Raw genomic sequence first — 16269 nt, 5'->3', positions numbered from 1 at the left:
CACTTTCTATCTATATATGATACTTTAAATGCCAACAACCTTTGTTTTGATAAAGTCAGGTGTAAGGGGCAAAATGTTCTCAGTCTACCAAGTAGTTATTTATGTAGTAATATTTATATGGTAATCCTTCAATAAAGGATCAATGTAAGAATGAATAAATCTGTCTGCTTTTAAGTGTGTAAAATGTAGAAATAAGACCTATGATTTTTATTCTCTATTCTGAATACTGAAAAAATAAATTACATGTGGAATTTATTACACATTATATATTAATCATAAGGATTGAAAATATGGAGCATATTTAAATTGATTCACCTGTCACTATTTTTACTACTAAGCAAATTGTATAAATAAATAAAAAACTGGTGAAATATGCTACTAGGCAAAATGAAAAGAAAATGCATAGACTCATTATCATAAAGCTACAATGTCAAGTACACCAATAAATACTTTCAAGGATGCAAACTTAGGTGCTTTAAATTGCCCAATAAGTTACCTTAAAATCTTGTTATATCTATTTTGTAAAGAAAATAGTTTATAGGCTTATGTAAGGAATGATTTAAAATCATACTTGAAATTAATAAAAATATTCCCATTTATAAATTCCATATAAAATGTTCTGAAAGTAGTTAACTCAATACTTATCATTATTTAAATAATTGGAATAACTTTCTAAATCACAAGAAAATATATTCAAAGTTGAGTGAAATAGATTTAATTCTTTTATATCAAATTTCTATCACTTTCTCTAAGTTGGGAGGCCCGATTTTTTGAAAGGCTCAATAATGCATTGCAAGTTTTCCAAAATACAACCTCAGCAAACAGCTTTGGCTAGCTAAACTGCAATAGCTAATGAAATGCTAATCCCAAAGCTTTCATCAGGCCATATTCCATGCGATTCATTGACTTGTAGAATTAGCATGTTAAAATGCTTCACCATAGGGAAAAAGCATATAACCTAAGGTTAAAGAACAGTCATTTTAACTGTTCTATTTTGGAGTTAATCTCTTTATATAGATACTTATTGACTCACTCATTTATTTACTTGCCAAAGAATTACTTAGCAACCGTCATGTGGTGGGCATTACTTAGGCCTAGATGACCAAAACAGACAATCGTTGCAATCAATTTCCATACATTTTAATAATAGAAACAAATGATATAGAACCTAAAAGTAATGTGTATCATATAAAATGGTGAGACACGTAATAGAAGAAAATACAGCTTGGAAGGGTGCTAAATAACTTCCTTGCTTAGCTTTGTATTGGGCATAACACTGTTACTTAGATTCCCCTCCTTTATCTCTTTTCCTTAGACAGGACCTTTACCTATTCCAGGTTCGTCTGTCCACTTTTGGTCTTGTATATATTAGCACCCTTTAGCTGGTGAAGGCTCTTGATTTCAGAGACATCACATGAGGATCAGATGATGCTACAACAAGGGATGAATGAGATAGTTCTTTGTAGGATGAGAATTAAGCAGCTTTGAAGATAATCCATCTTTCTTTCTCTTTTTCAAGGTTCATTTCTCCCTTATACCCTTTAACGAAAAAACTGTTGCCTTGAGAACAGCTACAGAGTGTTGTAAAGAATCATATCTCATTCTTTTTTTCCCAATTATTTCACTTCCCTTGTTTCATACCCAAAATCCCCTGGGCTTAGACCTCCTAAATTAATTCTTGGCCCTTCAATCATGCTGCAGACTCTGTTTTCTAGGCATTCCTATTTTTAGTATGAAAGTAAATAGCATCACCTAGGAACTTGTTAGTAATGCACAATCTCAGGCCTTACCACATACATACTAAAATAGAATCTGGTTTTTAATGTGATCCCCAATAACACGTATGCACAAGTTTAAGAGACACAGTGTTGTTCTACATCCTAGGACTAGTCCATAATAAATACAGAAAGGGAGAGTAAGTGCTTAGGAACACAGAGCAACTAGACATTACCATGTTTCTATTTTATTTTACAAATGTACTATTCTGCAAAGAATTAGAATATTAAAAGAGCTGGTACTTTGATATGCTTAATTCATAAGGCACTATTCTGGAAGACCCAAGCTAAATAATTGATTTCAGTGTTAATTGGATAATTAAAGAAAACAACACTGATAAGCTCTTATTTCCAGATACCTGAAGGAGATGAAGGAGATAGCAGAGCATTCAATTGAAGGGAAAGAGTTTTACTTACAAGGAGCCTTAAGTTTAAATACCCCTGAGACAGAAATATTGTTTCTGATTAATTTGAGAAAAAATCAGGAATGGTTTAAGGATTGGTGCAGAAGAATGAGGGAGATGAGGTCAGAAATGTGTGAATGATTGTGTATCTGTCTGTGATTGAGGAGAGAAGGGATGCAGATTATGTGTAGCTTTGTATGCCATGCTCAGGTTTTACACTTTTATTTGGACTGAGATGAGAAGTTATTGGAGTGATTGAAGTAAGAGGAGATATTATAGAAATTATTATTTAAAATAAGCATTTTTAATAGACCTAATGTGGGCAAGGTCTGAAGCAGAGAGATCAGGAAAAAGACTGGAGATTGTTGCAATTATTCTTTTGAGAGATGCTGTACTCTAAAACACTGTCATAGCAACGAAGAATATGAGAGGCAATTGCATAATGAATGTACTTTGACGATATTGTCAAGAGGATTTCCTGATAGAATGGACATGGGTTGTAAAAATGTGAAAGGATCAAAGGCAGCTATAAATATTTTGCCTGAGCAACTGGAAGGATGGAATTGTCATGAACTAAGGTGGAATGTGCAAAATTTATTCACAAAATAAGCCAAGGATTTGGGACAGCCCAGTTATTCATAAACTTTAAGGTACAATAATTAAAGACAAATGCCTCCATTGGCTCTAGAAATCTTATATTCCCTATGACACCTCATGTGCCCATGCAGACAAATCATGGAAACAGGCATAATCTATTAAAATGGAGAAGCGTTTTGAAAAGATTTTAAATATAGGTTAACATCTTGTTTCTATCACTTTCTTGGTGAATGCTGTGGAACAATTAATGTCTACCCGTACATTTCTTACATTGTAAAATAGGTGTATCATTATTTATTTCTTAGGGAGCTTGAAAAACCTGGAAATGATATCAGCTGGCGTTACTAATTCTCAGTAATCCTTGTGTCATAATAGAAGGATGATAAGGAAGCATGTCATCAGATGTGTTTACATTTATGAACTTGGATATTTGGGTAAGGAAAAAATTAAGTTAGAATGGAAACACCATCCACCCTTTAAAATCCTGTTAATAGGAGAAGTAGAAAGAACCATGTTTTAAGTGCTTCAAAAATTTTACTATTGTATTTTTCTAGGTTTTCTTAAGCTTTTCAAGTGAAAATTTGTACTCTGTTCTATGTACACCTATTAAAAACATAATTTCCAAGAGCTGTTAAAGTAACCACTGGGCTGGGGAGTAAGAGATACAGATTCTAGTCCTGCCACCTGCATTTGGCCAAATAACTTTACCTCCTTGATTTCTGTTATTTCAACTCTAAAATGAGTTCAATGGACTCAATAGGAGAGCTAACAAAAGAATGAAGATGGACACTACCCATCCCAAATAAATTACAATTAAGACAGCTCTATCCATCTACCACATGGGATCTAAGTCCCATCTCAATCAGAAACAGAGTAGACATCACCATCCCAAAACCCTCAAGATTGGGAAAGAACGATGGACTAAAGTAGACATATTATTCTATTATAGACATTATTATTCTAGCAATGGAAGAACTTATATCATTGATATAAAGGCAGTGGCCACCAGAGGTTCTGAGGGGGAGGGAGAGAGAAGAATAGGTATAATATGGGGGCTTTTTGGTACATTGGAATTGACCTGCATGGCATTGCAATGATGGATACAGGCCATTATACATTTTGCCAAAACCCATAAAATTGTGTGGGGCAAAGTATAAATGATAATGTAAACTATAGTCCATGGTAAGCAGCAATGCTTCAATATACGTTCATCAATTGTAACACATGAACCACACTAATGAAAGATGTTGTTAATGGGGAACCGTGTGGGAGGAGGAATGGGTGGGGTATATGGGATTCCCCCATATTTTTATGTAACATTTATGTAATCTAAAGCTTCTTTAAAGATAAAATCAGTACATGAATTAATAACAAATAAATGAATAAATAAATAAAATGAGCTTCAAACAGATTATTGTTAGGATACCAACTAGCACTTAATAAAATGCATTGTATGATTTGAGAAATAAAATCTTGGCAAAGAACACGTAATACCTTTGTGAAGGCTGCATTCTTTGGCATTGTATTTTTAAACTGAAAGCTCTCTCTGCATAAATTAATCATGTTTGTAAAAGGCAGTATCCTGAGGAGCTGGGGCAAGATGGCATCGATTTACACTCACCACCTCTCTCACACACACAAAAAGATTGAGATCTTGCCTGAGTGAGCTGCTTTGTACTCTTTGTAGGCTTGTATTCTCCTCTGGGTCTCTGCAGACGTAGGTTCCAGTGCCTGGGGATGCATGGAGTTTCTAAATATGATTCTGTCAACAGTCTTTATATGTGGTGAGACGGACGTGGCACTGCGCTGCCTCTGTGTGGATCCTGAGTTGCAAGGGACCCAATAAGGGCGAAGGGTCATGAAAATTGGCCTTCTTTATGGGAAAGATTTCTCCTGCCTATGATTTTTCAGTTTCTTCAAATCAGCATTTGTGGATTATTTTCTGATCTCTGCTGTCCTCCAGCAAGCAGAATTTGGCCTTTTACTCACTTCATCTCTGGGGAGGCTTTTCTAAGAGACTTGTACATTGACATGATGATGACATCACTCCAGAAGTGTTTAGTGCCCCTTATCAGTATTACTAGCCACGACCCAGAATATTATTCCATAGTATACAAACAGGCACTTGTCATTAACCACTTGCCTTATTTCTGCTTAACTCCTTATAAACTATATTCCCAGAAAGACCATGCTTGGGGGGCCAACTGGCAAGAAATTGTCCTAAAGAACTTCATGAGATAAAATGCCATACATGGTTATGTAGCCTCCTTTTATGTTTGCCCATACACTGATAGAGAAAATCAAAAGAATTGTCAGGTCAGAAGAAGAGGACTGTGGATCTTCCTTCTCAGCTTGACAGACCCAGGGATAGAACATATCAGAAGAACATTTACACCCCATTTTAAAAGAAGGGAGGCAAAGAAACGGTAAATTGGAATAGGAGTTAAGATCTTTGCCTGGTTTCCTCAAGTCCTAATGAGATTTGTTTCTCCAGGCTAGCATAATAGTTCCCCAGTGATTTTTCCACAGTATGATCTGGCATGGTGTGGAGACACAATCAAACTTGCCTCAACGTCAATTACACTTTGACCACGAATTGCTGGGTTTTGAATTAATTATCTTAATGCGTTGTTACTTATTACAATTATTTTTGTATAAAGGTAAAAGGAGAGGAAATAAATATTATGGTTTTCTTGGTATGGAATAAAACAGGTTCTGAAAGTATTTTTAGATGAACATCCATTACAGCTGTGTACATCAGGAAGACAGAAAGAAAAAGTAAAAGAAAATGTATGATATGGAAAAATACAATATACTTTTCAAAACTCCTTCCAGCCAGTCTTGGACCTTGTCCCCAAAGCGTCTTCTTTCCTGAGCGGCGACAGTTTTTCCTTTGAGGGATTTAGGTCACCAGCTTGGAAGAATCTACTCCGTCCTTCTCCCTCACGTTATAGGAAAGAGTGCAGGACCTGTGACCCCATGATCTTGGGTTCCATATGCGTATGCTTTCTGTGCACTACTTACCGTCACGATCTCTCTCCACTGAAAAACGAGCAAGGAGAGACATTTGTGTAGGTCGAGCTAACGGTGCCCACAATAGGAAACGTGAAAGAGGAAGAACAGGGCGCCTTTCCGGGCAGCGGTGCTCGGCTGCCAGGGCGCAGTTTTCCCGGCTCCGCTTAGGTTTTGTGGGCGGGATAATTGCTGTGGGCAGCCAGATCCTGTATGGCGGGGTCTGCCTCCATGGCTTAGGAAATTCCGCCCCAGAACCAGCCGGGGTCCCCGCGCGGGCCCTGACCTGACCTTCACTGAGCGCCACGCACGTTCCCCACCAGCCTGCTGGAGGTGAGCAGCGCCCTGCAGACTCGCTCCCTCGAAGGCTGGGCTGCGGGTTGCAGGCGCAGGCTTTGCTCCAGCCCAGTGTGAGGGCGGGGCAGGAGCGGGGAAGGGCAGGAGCGGGAGGGGCCAGGGCTCTGCGCCGCCGGAGGGGTGGGGGGCGGGGGAGCGGCGTGGGGCGTGGAAAGCGCGGCTTTCCCGCCACTGGCCGTCTTGCCGTCACCAAGCGCTGCGCATGCGCCCAGCTCCACACGCCACAGGCTGCCGGGGGCCCACCCGCTCAGCCCAGAGCCGCTGGTGTACCCGCAGGCGTGGCCTGGGGAGAGCGTGTGCGGCGTCCTTGCCTGCACCGGCCCGGGCCACATGGCGAGTGAAGCGGGTCCTGGCGAAGGCCCGGCTCCCCAGGCACGCTCAGAACACCTCCGTGGCCTGGCAAGCGGCCCTCTGGTAGGAGAGTCGCTCGGGCGCCCTGGCCAGCGGTCCCCACAGAGCTGCAGGGCAGGGGCGGAGGCACAGGACCCAGCTGGAGGGATGGAGACGGGAGAGGCGCCCTGCGAGGAGGCCGCGGTGCTCTGGGTGGAGGAGCTGCCGGAAATGGAGGTGATGGAGGAGGACATGGTGCTGGAGAATGTAATGGCGGTAGTGGACGTAGTGGCGGAAGAGGAGGTGCAAGAGCAGGAGCGAGAGGCGGAGCAGAAAAGCCTGGAGGAGGGGCAGGAGGAGTGCGGGCGGGCCCAGCCAGGGTATGATGCGGAGGCGGCCCAGACATCAGTGGAGGCGCTAGAGGCCCTGCAGTTAGAGCTGAGCAGCGTGAAAGTCCGAACCAACCGGGCCTTTTGCCGGCTGAAGCACAAGCTGAGGCAGGCCTTTAAGCCGCACCTGGAGCGCAGAAGCAACATCATTGAGCGTATTCGTGGCTTCTGGTTCAAAACCGTATCCTTGTACAACTGCGTTTAGCTAAACTCCAAGAGCAGAAAAAGCTCCTTTTTGGTGATAGAAGTGGTTTCTTGAAGGCAGGGAGGGGGTTTGACTGAGGAGACACAAGGAAACTTTTGGGGTGGTGAAAATGTACTAAATCCTGTTTTGACTTGTGATTATGTGGGTTTGTACAGTTGCGGAAACTGAACAAACTACGGGTTGTGCATTTTATTGTATGTTAGTTATACCTTAATAAAAAAGATCATAAGAGCCTAAACAAACAAACAAATCGTATCCTTAGTACAGTTCCAATGGGAGTGGACTAGGCAAGAGGATGGGGGAGGAAGTCAGGGCTGAGGAAGGAGGCAATCCTGTGGGGGGATGGAATACTTATTGAATTAAGTGTATCGAGTGAAGCAAATGGCCACCTTCAGCACTTGCAGAAGTTTTGATGAATCCGTAACTTTTCAGCAAAGCACAGGAATTTTTCCTGGTGGTAAATATATATATATATATATATATATATATTTTTTTTTTTTTAAAGTCTATTTAGGTATTTAATTCCCCCCCTCCCCCCCTCTGTTCTCTGTGTCTATTTGCTGCGTCTTTTTCTTTGTCTGCTTCTGTTGTCAGCAGCACGGGAAGTGTGGGCGGCGCTGTTCCTGGGCAGGCTGCATTTTCTTTTGCGCTGGGCGGCTCTCCTTACGGGACGCACTCCTTGCATGTGGGGCTCCCCTACACGGGGGACACCCCTGCGTGGCACGGCACTCCTTGCGCACATCAGCACTGCGCGTGGACCAGCTCCACATGGGTCAAGGAGGCCCAGGGTTTGAACCACAGACCTCCCATGTGGTAGACGGACACCTCCCATGTGGTAGACGGACACCCTAACCACTGGGCCAAGTCCGTTTCCCCATATATATTTTAATAGAATTAAGAATAACATAGAAGTTCCGTAACACATTTCACATTTAAAGAACCGGTATTTATTAGCGTAACTGAGTAGAGATTGGTTCTGTATGGCAATCTTTATCATTTGTCCTGGCCTATTACTGCCGGTACCTGCCTGCAAACAACAGGTCCTCAACACATAGATTCCTTTTCATACTAAGCATTGTGTCTTTGTGGGCGCATTTTGACACCATGCAATATACTCGGCTTATAAATGGCTTCCCATTCATCAGATGGTCCTTTTAGAACTCTAATCATATACTCTTGCTTCACTTTAGAATCCAGAGAAGCTTATCTAAGATTCATTGCCTCAAGTAAACATCCCCAAATTTTCACTGGTTAATCAATGATTGTCCTCAGAACATCTATTTTCAGGCATGACACCTGTATGCATACAAAAATTAAGTTCAGGAGCTCTCAGAAAATAGGATATAAGGAGGCTTTTAAAGAAGGATGGAGGTTGACTGAGATAAACTAGCAATAGCAGTTTTCTGGGAAATGTGTCTTCCTACTTCTGATTGCTTTCCAGGTGTGTTGACCATTTTTACCCTTGCCATCCTCGTGTATTTGACTCCTTAACCCAGTGCAGATTCTGAACCATCCTCTGATGTCAGCAATGATCAGCGACCAGGATCAGGATATGCTCAACTATATGATCAGTTTGAAGGTAAGAGATGGGATGCTTAAAGTATAGGAATAAGTGAGGGGAGAACTTATTAAGCATAGAATCAGGCAAGGCCTGGAGTGATTTTTCCTGTCTCTGCTTTTCCCTGTTCAGGTAGAAGAGTTCATCCATCCTACAAATAGTTGCAAAATCATATTTTTCTTTGGGAGAAACCCTTACTTCCAAAATGAAGTGATCACTAAGGAGTATGACATTACTATCACTGGTAAGAGGTCGTTCTGTGGGTAGTTTGGGGAACTGGTGAACAAGACCCTCTCCCTATCTTCTTCTTTCTACAGGATATAAGGCATCTCATTCCACTCCAATCCAATGGCTCGGTGATTATGAGTGCCAGACCAACAGCTACAGTAACTCCAATACCAGCCTTAACTTCTTCAACTGGTTGTCTGACCATAACTTTGCAGGATCTAATAGAATTGCTGAGGTAAGTCCCCTAAGGGCAGTATCAGAAATGGCCTTGGTGGGTTTCCAAGATCCGTGGGGGATGCTGGCTCATTTGTCTTTGTCCATTACCAGATCATCTGTGAGGATCTCTGGCTGAATCCCCTGCAGTACTACCTAAGGATATAAGAGACAAGAAGAGGGAACAGAGAGGCAGACAGGTAAGGATCTCAAGTAGGGTGGTGATGGTGGGGAATAAATGTGTTTTGAAGCTGCTTTCTTCTGGTAGAGGAATAGACAGTAAAAGTAAGTCATAGCGTAACTCCAGGTCAGTAAGTAGTTACCCTATAAGGGATACTATAGTACAAAACTGCTTATGGGAGAGAAAGCTAAACAAGGTAAAGGAGGATGACTGGAATGGACACTTGATGCACGTGATTCATCATCTCCACTTCTTTGAAGCATTATTCCACAGGTATGGGCTCATGCTTTGCTCCTATATTTAGGTTTGGGGCTCTCTTACCTCTATAAAATTTACGAGTCTTTATGGAATTGATCCTATCTTTTTGATTGCCACAGTGTTTTTTTAAAGACTCACATGTACTCATATCGCACAGCCATACAGAGAATTTAGGCAATATTGCATAGATTGTGGAGGACAATTTTAAACTCTGAGGTACAATTTAAAGATATCAAAGTCAGTAAAATGTGGACAGTCCAGGAGGACCAAGATACTTTGACCTAACTACTTAATTTTAATTTTGAGAAATAGCAATTTAAATATCTTTTATGCGTGTGTGTGTTTTCCAGGGATTGCCCCCCTCTCTTGGATCCGGAGAGAGAAAACCATCAAACTTTACTAAAATAGCAGAAGACCACTTCAGATGCAGGAAATAAGTAATCAACCCCCATTCTCTTACAAAATTGAGAAATGAAGAATGAAGCTAGTGGTGGAAAATACAAAGAATGAGTTTGCTTAAACATGGAATGATAATACTAAGTAACAATAAACACCAAGAGGTCCAAAGTATGTATCATTGTGCATATTTGTGCGTCTTTGGAGTGGATTCAATGGGAAAAAAAAAACTCTACTTACTTTGGGCATTTTTATTTCATACCTAGGAAGTAGAAGTCTATGAACTTTCACACGTGTAAAGGTGGAGAGAGAGGAAGTAACATACCTTGGAATTCCAGTTGGAAACACAATTTTTCCTACCAAGTCAGTTGTTAGGTAATAGGGGAATAGAAAAGAGTGGCCCATTAATTGTAGGCTTATTATTTTCACAAGGAAAGTGAGAGAAGGTGAAAATAAGGGCTTCATGAGAAAGGGGATCACAGTCCGATAAGACCTAGAATCTGTGCTATGTTGCTTGCATAGAGCTTACCTGATACAGCTATTTCTCATTCAAATTAATGGCAGGATGGAGGAAATGTTAATACTTCATCTTTGAACAAAATGTTTTCCAAATCTATATTAATGCAGACCTCTTGGCATGCTAATAGTTGCACTGCCAGTACCAGCACTGCCAGCATATAGGTGTATACCTTGAGGCAGGGAACGTGGAGAAAGAACATTTCCGTGAGAAAGTGGTAAATGTGCTACTGGATTTCTGGCTTAAGTAACGAAATGAAATGGGGAACTGCATTAAAGAAGTACGTTTCCTTGTGATAGTATCTCAGATGAGTTCCTGTGCTTCTCTCAGACTTTATTTTGGGACAAAAATAGACTCAGGCAGAATGAACTTGGTAAATTCACAAATACATTTATCCTGGTGTACTCTTTACACAACATTCCCAGATGTCGACCCTTTTATATTAGCCCTCTTTTACAGATAGGATTAAACTTTGGTCCAAGCTTCCCATTAGGTGATGCACTCAAAAGTTTAGGATAACTGAGACTCAACATAAGAACATTTCTTCCCCATGAAATACTGAAACTAGTTGACTTCTATTTCCTGAGTGGTTTTTGACTCAAAATCTTTCAAAGACAGGACCTGTCCATTTGGTGACTCTTCCCTTTCCTAGATCATCTGTGTCTTCTGACTCAAGCCCCATTAGTGCAATTTTACTGTAGCAGACCAACCCACACCTTGAAAGCCTCACTAAGAAGGGCAAGCATTTACTTGCTTCATAATATAATAATATGTGGTTACTTCCCAGAAACAGCTCTAATCCATGGATTACACTGTAGAATTGGTGCTGCTGTAGATGGAAGTGGGAGGTTGTTTACCACAGGACTTCCTTGTCATTCCCAGATGAAAGAGTCCTCGTGAGCATCTCTGTCACTGACTTTCCTACACTGACATTGCTGGCTCTGAATAGAACCCACCTTCCCGTTTTTATGGGCAAACTATGGTCTGTGCTACAGCAGCACTATCAAGGTTGAGAGTTTGATATCAGAGTTCACGAAATCTCCCACACTCCTTCAAACGTAGCCACCTTCTGTGTGGGTTTGAAACTTTTCTTGAGGCAGGCAGCTGAAGCTCTCGCAGAGATTCCTGATAGGCTCTAAAGGCTATTCCCATCACCCAACCACACACAGGACTGAAGGAAACTTTTCCAGAGTCATGATTTTTAGACTTCAAGGAACTCTTGTAGCTCCTGCCAACTCACTCACTAGGAACTGGAAAATAAAACAATAATTCCATTAACTGTGCATGTGGAGGATAGGGCAGCAGTCTCGGCTTGGACATAGGAGTATGAACTGGGCCTGTTTCTGAAGATTACATTGTCCTTTCCAGCTAGTCAATTCTCTTGATAAGGTCTTGCCCTTATCAGTATTTGAAGCATAGAGGAAAAGTTGGGACAAACTCCTCTGATCACTTAACATTCTCTGCCAGCACTTTGCTGCCATGGCTCATTTCTGGTCTGGTCTGCCCTGGCATGAAATGCAGGAAATACTACCATGGATGCAGGTAACAAAGTTCTAAAGTACTCTTGTTGACTTTACCCAGTAATGCCATTAGCCATTGATTTGTTCATGATGTACAACCTAGAAAACACAGCTGTTTCCTTCCCAGAGTACAAAAATTTAACTCATTTGCAGTCCAGTTTTTGTAGTGCTTTCACATCAGCCTCAACGTTTAGATATTTGTCTGAGTGCTGTACTACACAATTTCTATATCTTGTCTTTCACTGAATATCTATGCATCCTAGTCCAAGAGTCCTCTCCCTTCAGGAAAGGTAGCCTACCATTTAATAAGAATTCACACTGAGTGACTCCAAACCGCCCCCTCCCTGCTCCCCGCATCTGTCAAGAACTTGCTATTAATCTCACTCTGCCTTTTCTTCATAATGGTCAGCCTACTCTAAAAATAAATTTTTGATATGCAGAGTAAGAAGCTTTTCACGGGGATTACATCACATAATCCTCAAATAAGCACATTAGGTAGGGTGAGCAGTTAAATCTTAAAAGGTGGAGAATCTCAGAGGCTATGTAACTTGTAATATCACAAACCTAATGAGAGGTAGAGCCAGGAGCTGGATCAGATGGTATGAAACAGAGTCTGAGTGCTTAACTGCAACACTGGGATATCTCATAGAGGGTCCACTCCAGTTGTGAAGAGAAAGGCAGTGAATTAATTTCTAAGAGAATCAGACTATATAATCTGATGTTGCCATCTCACTTAAGAATGGTATTTTTAGGGTGGTTTCAGCTTACAAAATTCTTTGGTTACAACTCTCTCTAGTAGCCTCTACTCTGGCAATGGAATTCCTATTGGGACATTGGTTCCCAAGTGCTATTATTTTCAAGGATGGTACTGGGGAAAATACTTGAAGTTTTGACAAATCTATCTTCCCTCTGCTTCTTGCCTTAGCTTCCTCCCTTTCAGAAAGCCTTGCATATCTCCACTTTGTTCTTTGATAGTGAACTTCATAGGTGAACTCTAGGGGTAATTCTGTTCTTAAATTTCCCCCAGTACCTCCACCTCTTAATTCCATGCTTTTTGCAGACCCCAGGCAATTCCAACAGGATTTATCATTTACACTTAGTAAAATCAATATACTACAGAACACTCATTTATATTTTTACCATACAAAAAAATAAACCTTATCTGGAATGAAACAATCTATAAGAACAGTTTGTTACATAAAATGAAAGTCCTGGCCTTTCTTTTTATGGAAAAGAGTGGCACATCCTTAGAATTGTAAATATGTTTGCCAAGGTGTATGGAGTAGTTCATTGTAGACAGTGTCTTTGTTCCTTTACTACTTTGCTTCTTAGGTCAGAATCCTTTCAGATGAAAGTGTTGTAGCACTAACTCTAATGGATCTTACAGGTGTTCTTTGTTTTTGTGTTCTAATCCTAATTAGTGTCTGGGTCCTTTGCTTTGAACCTGAAAAACTTCATAGGAAAGTTCTTGTAATGTATTTCTGTGAGAAACAATTTCCTCATTTTTTACTTGGGAATTTCTTTATTTTACTTCATTTTGGATAGAGTTTATTTGGATACGGAATTTCTGTATCTTAAAGCACTCTGAATATGGCTAAGAAGAAAGCTGAGAAGTCAACTCTTAATCTTATTGGGTTTCCTTTGTAAATGATGAGACATTTTCGTCTTGGAGCAATCATGACTGTATTTTTGCCTTTAACTTTCAGCAGTTTTTAAAAAAATATTTCTGTTTTTATCTCTTTGCACTTATTCTACTTCAAATTTGATGAGCTTCTTGGATGTCTATTTTTGTTTTCCAAAACATTTGCAAATGTCCATTATTTCTTCTTCTAATATGTTTCTTCTCTTTTTTTTCCCTTATTCACACCTCTCTCCCCTCATTATGCATGTATGCATATGCTTGTATTCTTCTATATCTCTGAGGCTCTCGTTTTTCTTCATCCCTTTATCATTTGGACTGCAAAGTCTATGTCAATCTGTTTATAAGTTCATTAATTCTTCTTTCTCTTCAAACCTACTATTTATTTCCTCTAGTGAATTTTTTAGTATTTTGTACTTTTAAATTCAGTCCTCTTTTAGAAAATTGTATCTTTCTCTATGTTAATAGACACTATTTGATGCAACATTGTCATCATGTCTTTTATTTATTTAATCATGCTTCCCCTTATTAACATGAAAATATTTAAAATGGCTGTGTTCTAGATTTTTTTCCCATTAAATCTGACATCTCGCCACTATGAGAGGAGTTTGTGGATCAGATTTTTTTCCATTGTATATGTAAAGCTTTCTGTCTTTTGCATGCCAGGTAATATTTTTGTTGGATACTGGCCATTTTAAAAAATATAACAACTCTGGGAACTGGTCTCCCCACTGCATTTTGGGGCTAAATGTCATTATTTTCCTATTTATACTGACTGGGTGTATTAATTAATGAACTCTATCCCCCACCACACCCACCCAGGAGTATCCCACTCATGTTACTCTTCAGCTTTATACATGCCCACCATAGACGGTTGATAGTTGCATTATTTGTATACTGTTTCTCTCTTTCCCTGACAAACAACTCTAAAACTCTACAACCTGCTGTCTATATTTTCTCAATATTTTTAAACAAAGTTCTAGGCCTAAATTGCCCTATCAATAAATCCAATCAAATTTGTCTCTTTTGAAGGAATAGCTTTTGATACCCAGTTTAGATATTTACTCTAACATAGGAGAACTTCTCATATTTGTCTTAGTTCTTCCTCTCTCCTGCTTCTATGGCTCTGCCCTTCTTCCCCTCTCCCTCCAATCATGGCTAAATCTGAACCAAGTCCCTTTAGCTTGGTATGGGGACAATGGCATGCCTTTTTTTTTTCCCCCTGAGTGATGCGGTATCTAAGGTGAGCACTAACTGTACTTCAAGCAGAAGTCTGAGGTTCTCTCACACTAGTTCTTTTGGTATAGAACCTCTCATTAGGTGACTGGGGAATTATCTGGTCTGGGTATCTCAGCACATCATTTAAAATGGAAAACCTCCTATCCACAAATAGGGGATTGGTGGAAAAGGAGCCCCCAACACTTGAGTGTATTTAGCCTCAGTGGCAGTAGATCAAGATCAGAAATTCTGAGGTCTTTTTTCCTTCTTGGAAGAAAGCCCTCTGACTGAGATGGGCAGAGAGGGAGCAGAAACCTGGAATGGAGACTGCCTCTTTGATCTGGGTCGGGAAGGTGGGAATCAAGGATAACAAGTGGCATTGGCTTAAAAGCACATCTCTAGTTGGCACTTGATAATAATTCATTTTGGCCAGGGAGGCTTATCCCTGGGAGCCATGTCCCATGCTAGGGGGAAGGTAGTGTGTTTATCTGCTGAGTTTGGCTTAAAAAGAGGCCACATTTGAGCAATAAGGAGGCCCTCAGGAGGTAACTATTAGGCAACACATAATACTAGGATAAATTTTAATTTCAAAAGACAAGATTCATAAGCACTGTCATCAATATCAGGGGTCCATCAGTGGACAATCCTCCTTCACTACACACCACCCCTGTACTTGGGGCATTCTTGCTGACTCTTTAGGGAATGTAGCAGAACTCCCCAGGATGGGAATTTGATATTCTTTCAGTTTTGTGTGTCTGCAACCGTAAACAAAGTTCCCTCCATCTGCCCCATGTGATCTAAGCCCTCTCTCAATTAGAGGCTTAGTTGGCATCACCATCCCCAAATCCTCAGGATTAGGGAATGAACAGTGGTCTAAAGTAGATGTACAATTATTCTATTTTAGACTTATCGCTATTTTAGCAATATAAGAACTTTTATCATTGATGTGGAGGCAGTGGTCCCTGGAAGTCCTGAGGAGAGGACGAGGGAAAAGTAGGTGTAATATGGGGGCATTTTCAGGACATTGGAATTGTCCTGCTTGGTGTTGCAAGGATGCATATAGGCCCTTATGTATTTTCTCATGACTTACAAAACTGCATGGGACAGAGTGTCAACTATAACATAAACTATAATCCATGGTTAGTGCCAGTGCTTCAAAATGTGTTCATCAATGGTAACAAGTGCACCACCTTAATGAAGGATGTTGTTAATGTGGGAAAGTGTGGGAGGGGGAGGAAGGGAGGCATATGGGAATGCCCTGTATTTCTTTTTTTTTTTTTTTTTTTTAAAGATTTATTTTTATTTATTTATTTCCCCTCCCCTCCCCCGGTTGTCTGTTTTCTGTGTCTTTTTGCTGCGTCTTGTTTCTTGTTTCTTTGTCCACTTCTGTTGTCGGCAGCGGCACGGGAAGTGTGGGCGGCGCCATTCCTGGGCAGGCTGCTCCCTCCTTCGCGCTGGGCGGCTCTCCTTAT

The 16269-nt window shown here is 40.6% G+C and overlaps 1 protein-coding gene across 1 annotated transcript; it reads left to right on the top strand.

The window, feature by feature from the left end:
- The first annotated feature begins 6342 nt into the window (after positions 1-6342).
- On the top strand, positions 6343-10081 carry LOC139438354 (testis-specific Y-encoded protein 4-like). The gene is made up of 6 exons (XM_071213437.1): positions 6343-7045; positions 8571-8648; positions 8760-8871; positions 8945-9090; positions 9183-9268; positions 9858-10081. The coding sequence occupies exons 1-5, from the start codon at positions 6476-6478 to the stop codon at positions 9234-9236; spliced, it is 960 nt and encodes a 319-aa protein (XP_071069538.1). The 5' UTR covers positions 6343-6475; the 3' UTR covers positions 9237-9268; positions 9858-10081.
- Positions 10082-16269: the final 6188 nt, after the last annotated feature.

Source organism: Dasypus novemcinctus, chromosome Y (assembly GCF_030445035.2).
Source record: "Dasypus novemcinctus isolate mDasNov1 chromosome Y, mDasNov1.1.hap2, whole genome shotgun sequence".
NCBI classification, from domain to species: Eukaryota; Metazoa; Chordata; class Mammalia; order Cingulata; family Dasypodidae; genus Dasypus; species Dasypus novemcinctus.
The sequence above is the reverse complement of the archived record's forward strand: the minus strand, read 5'-3'. Positions and strand labels throughout refer to the sequence as shown.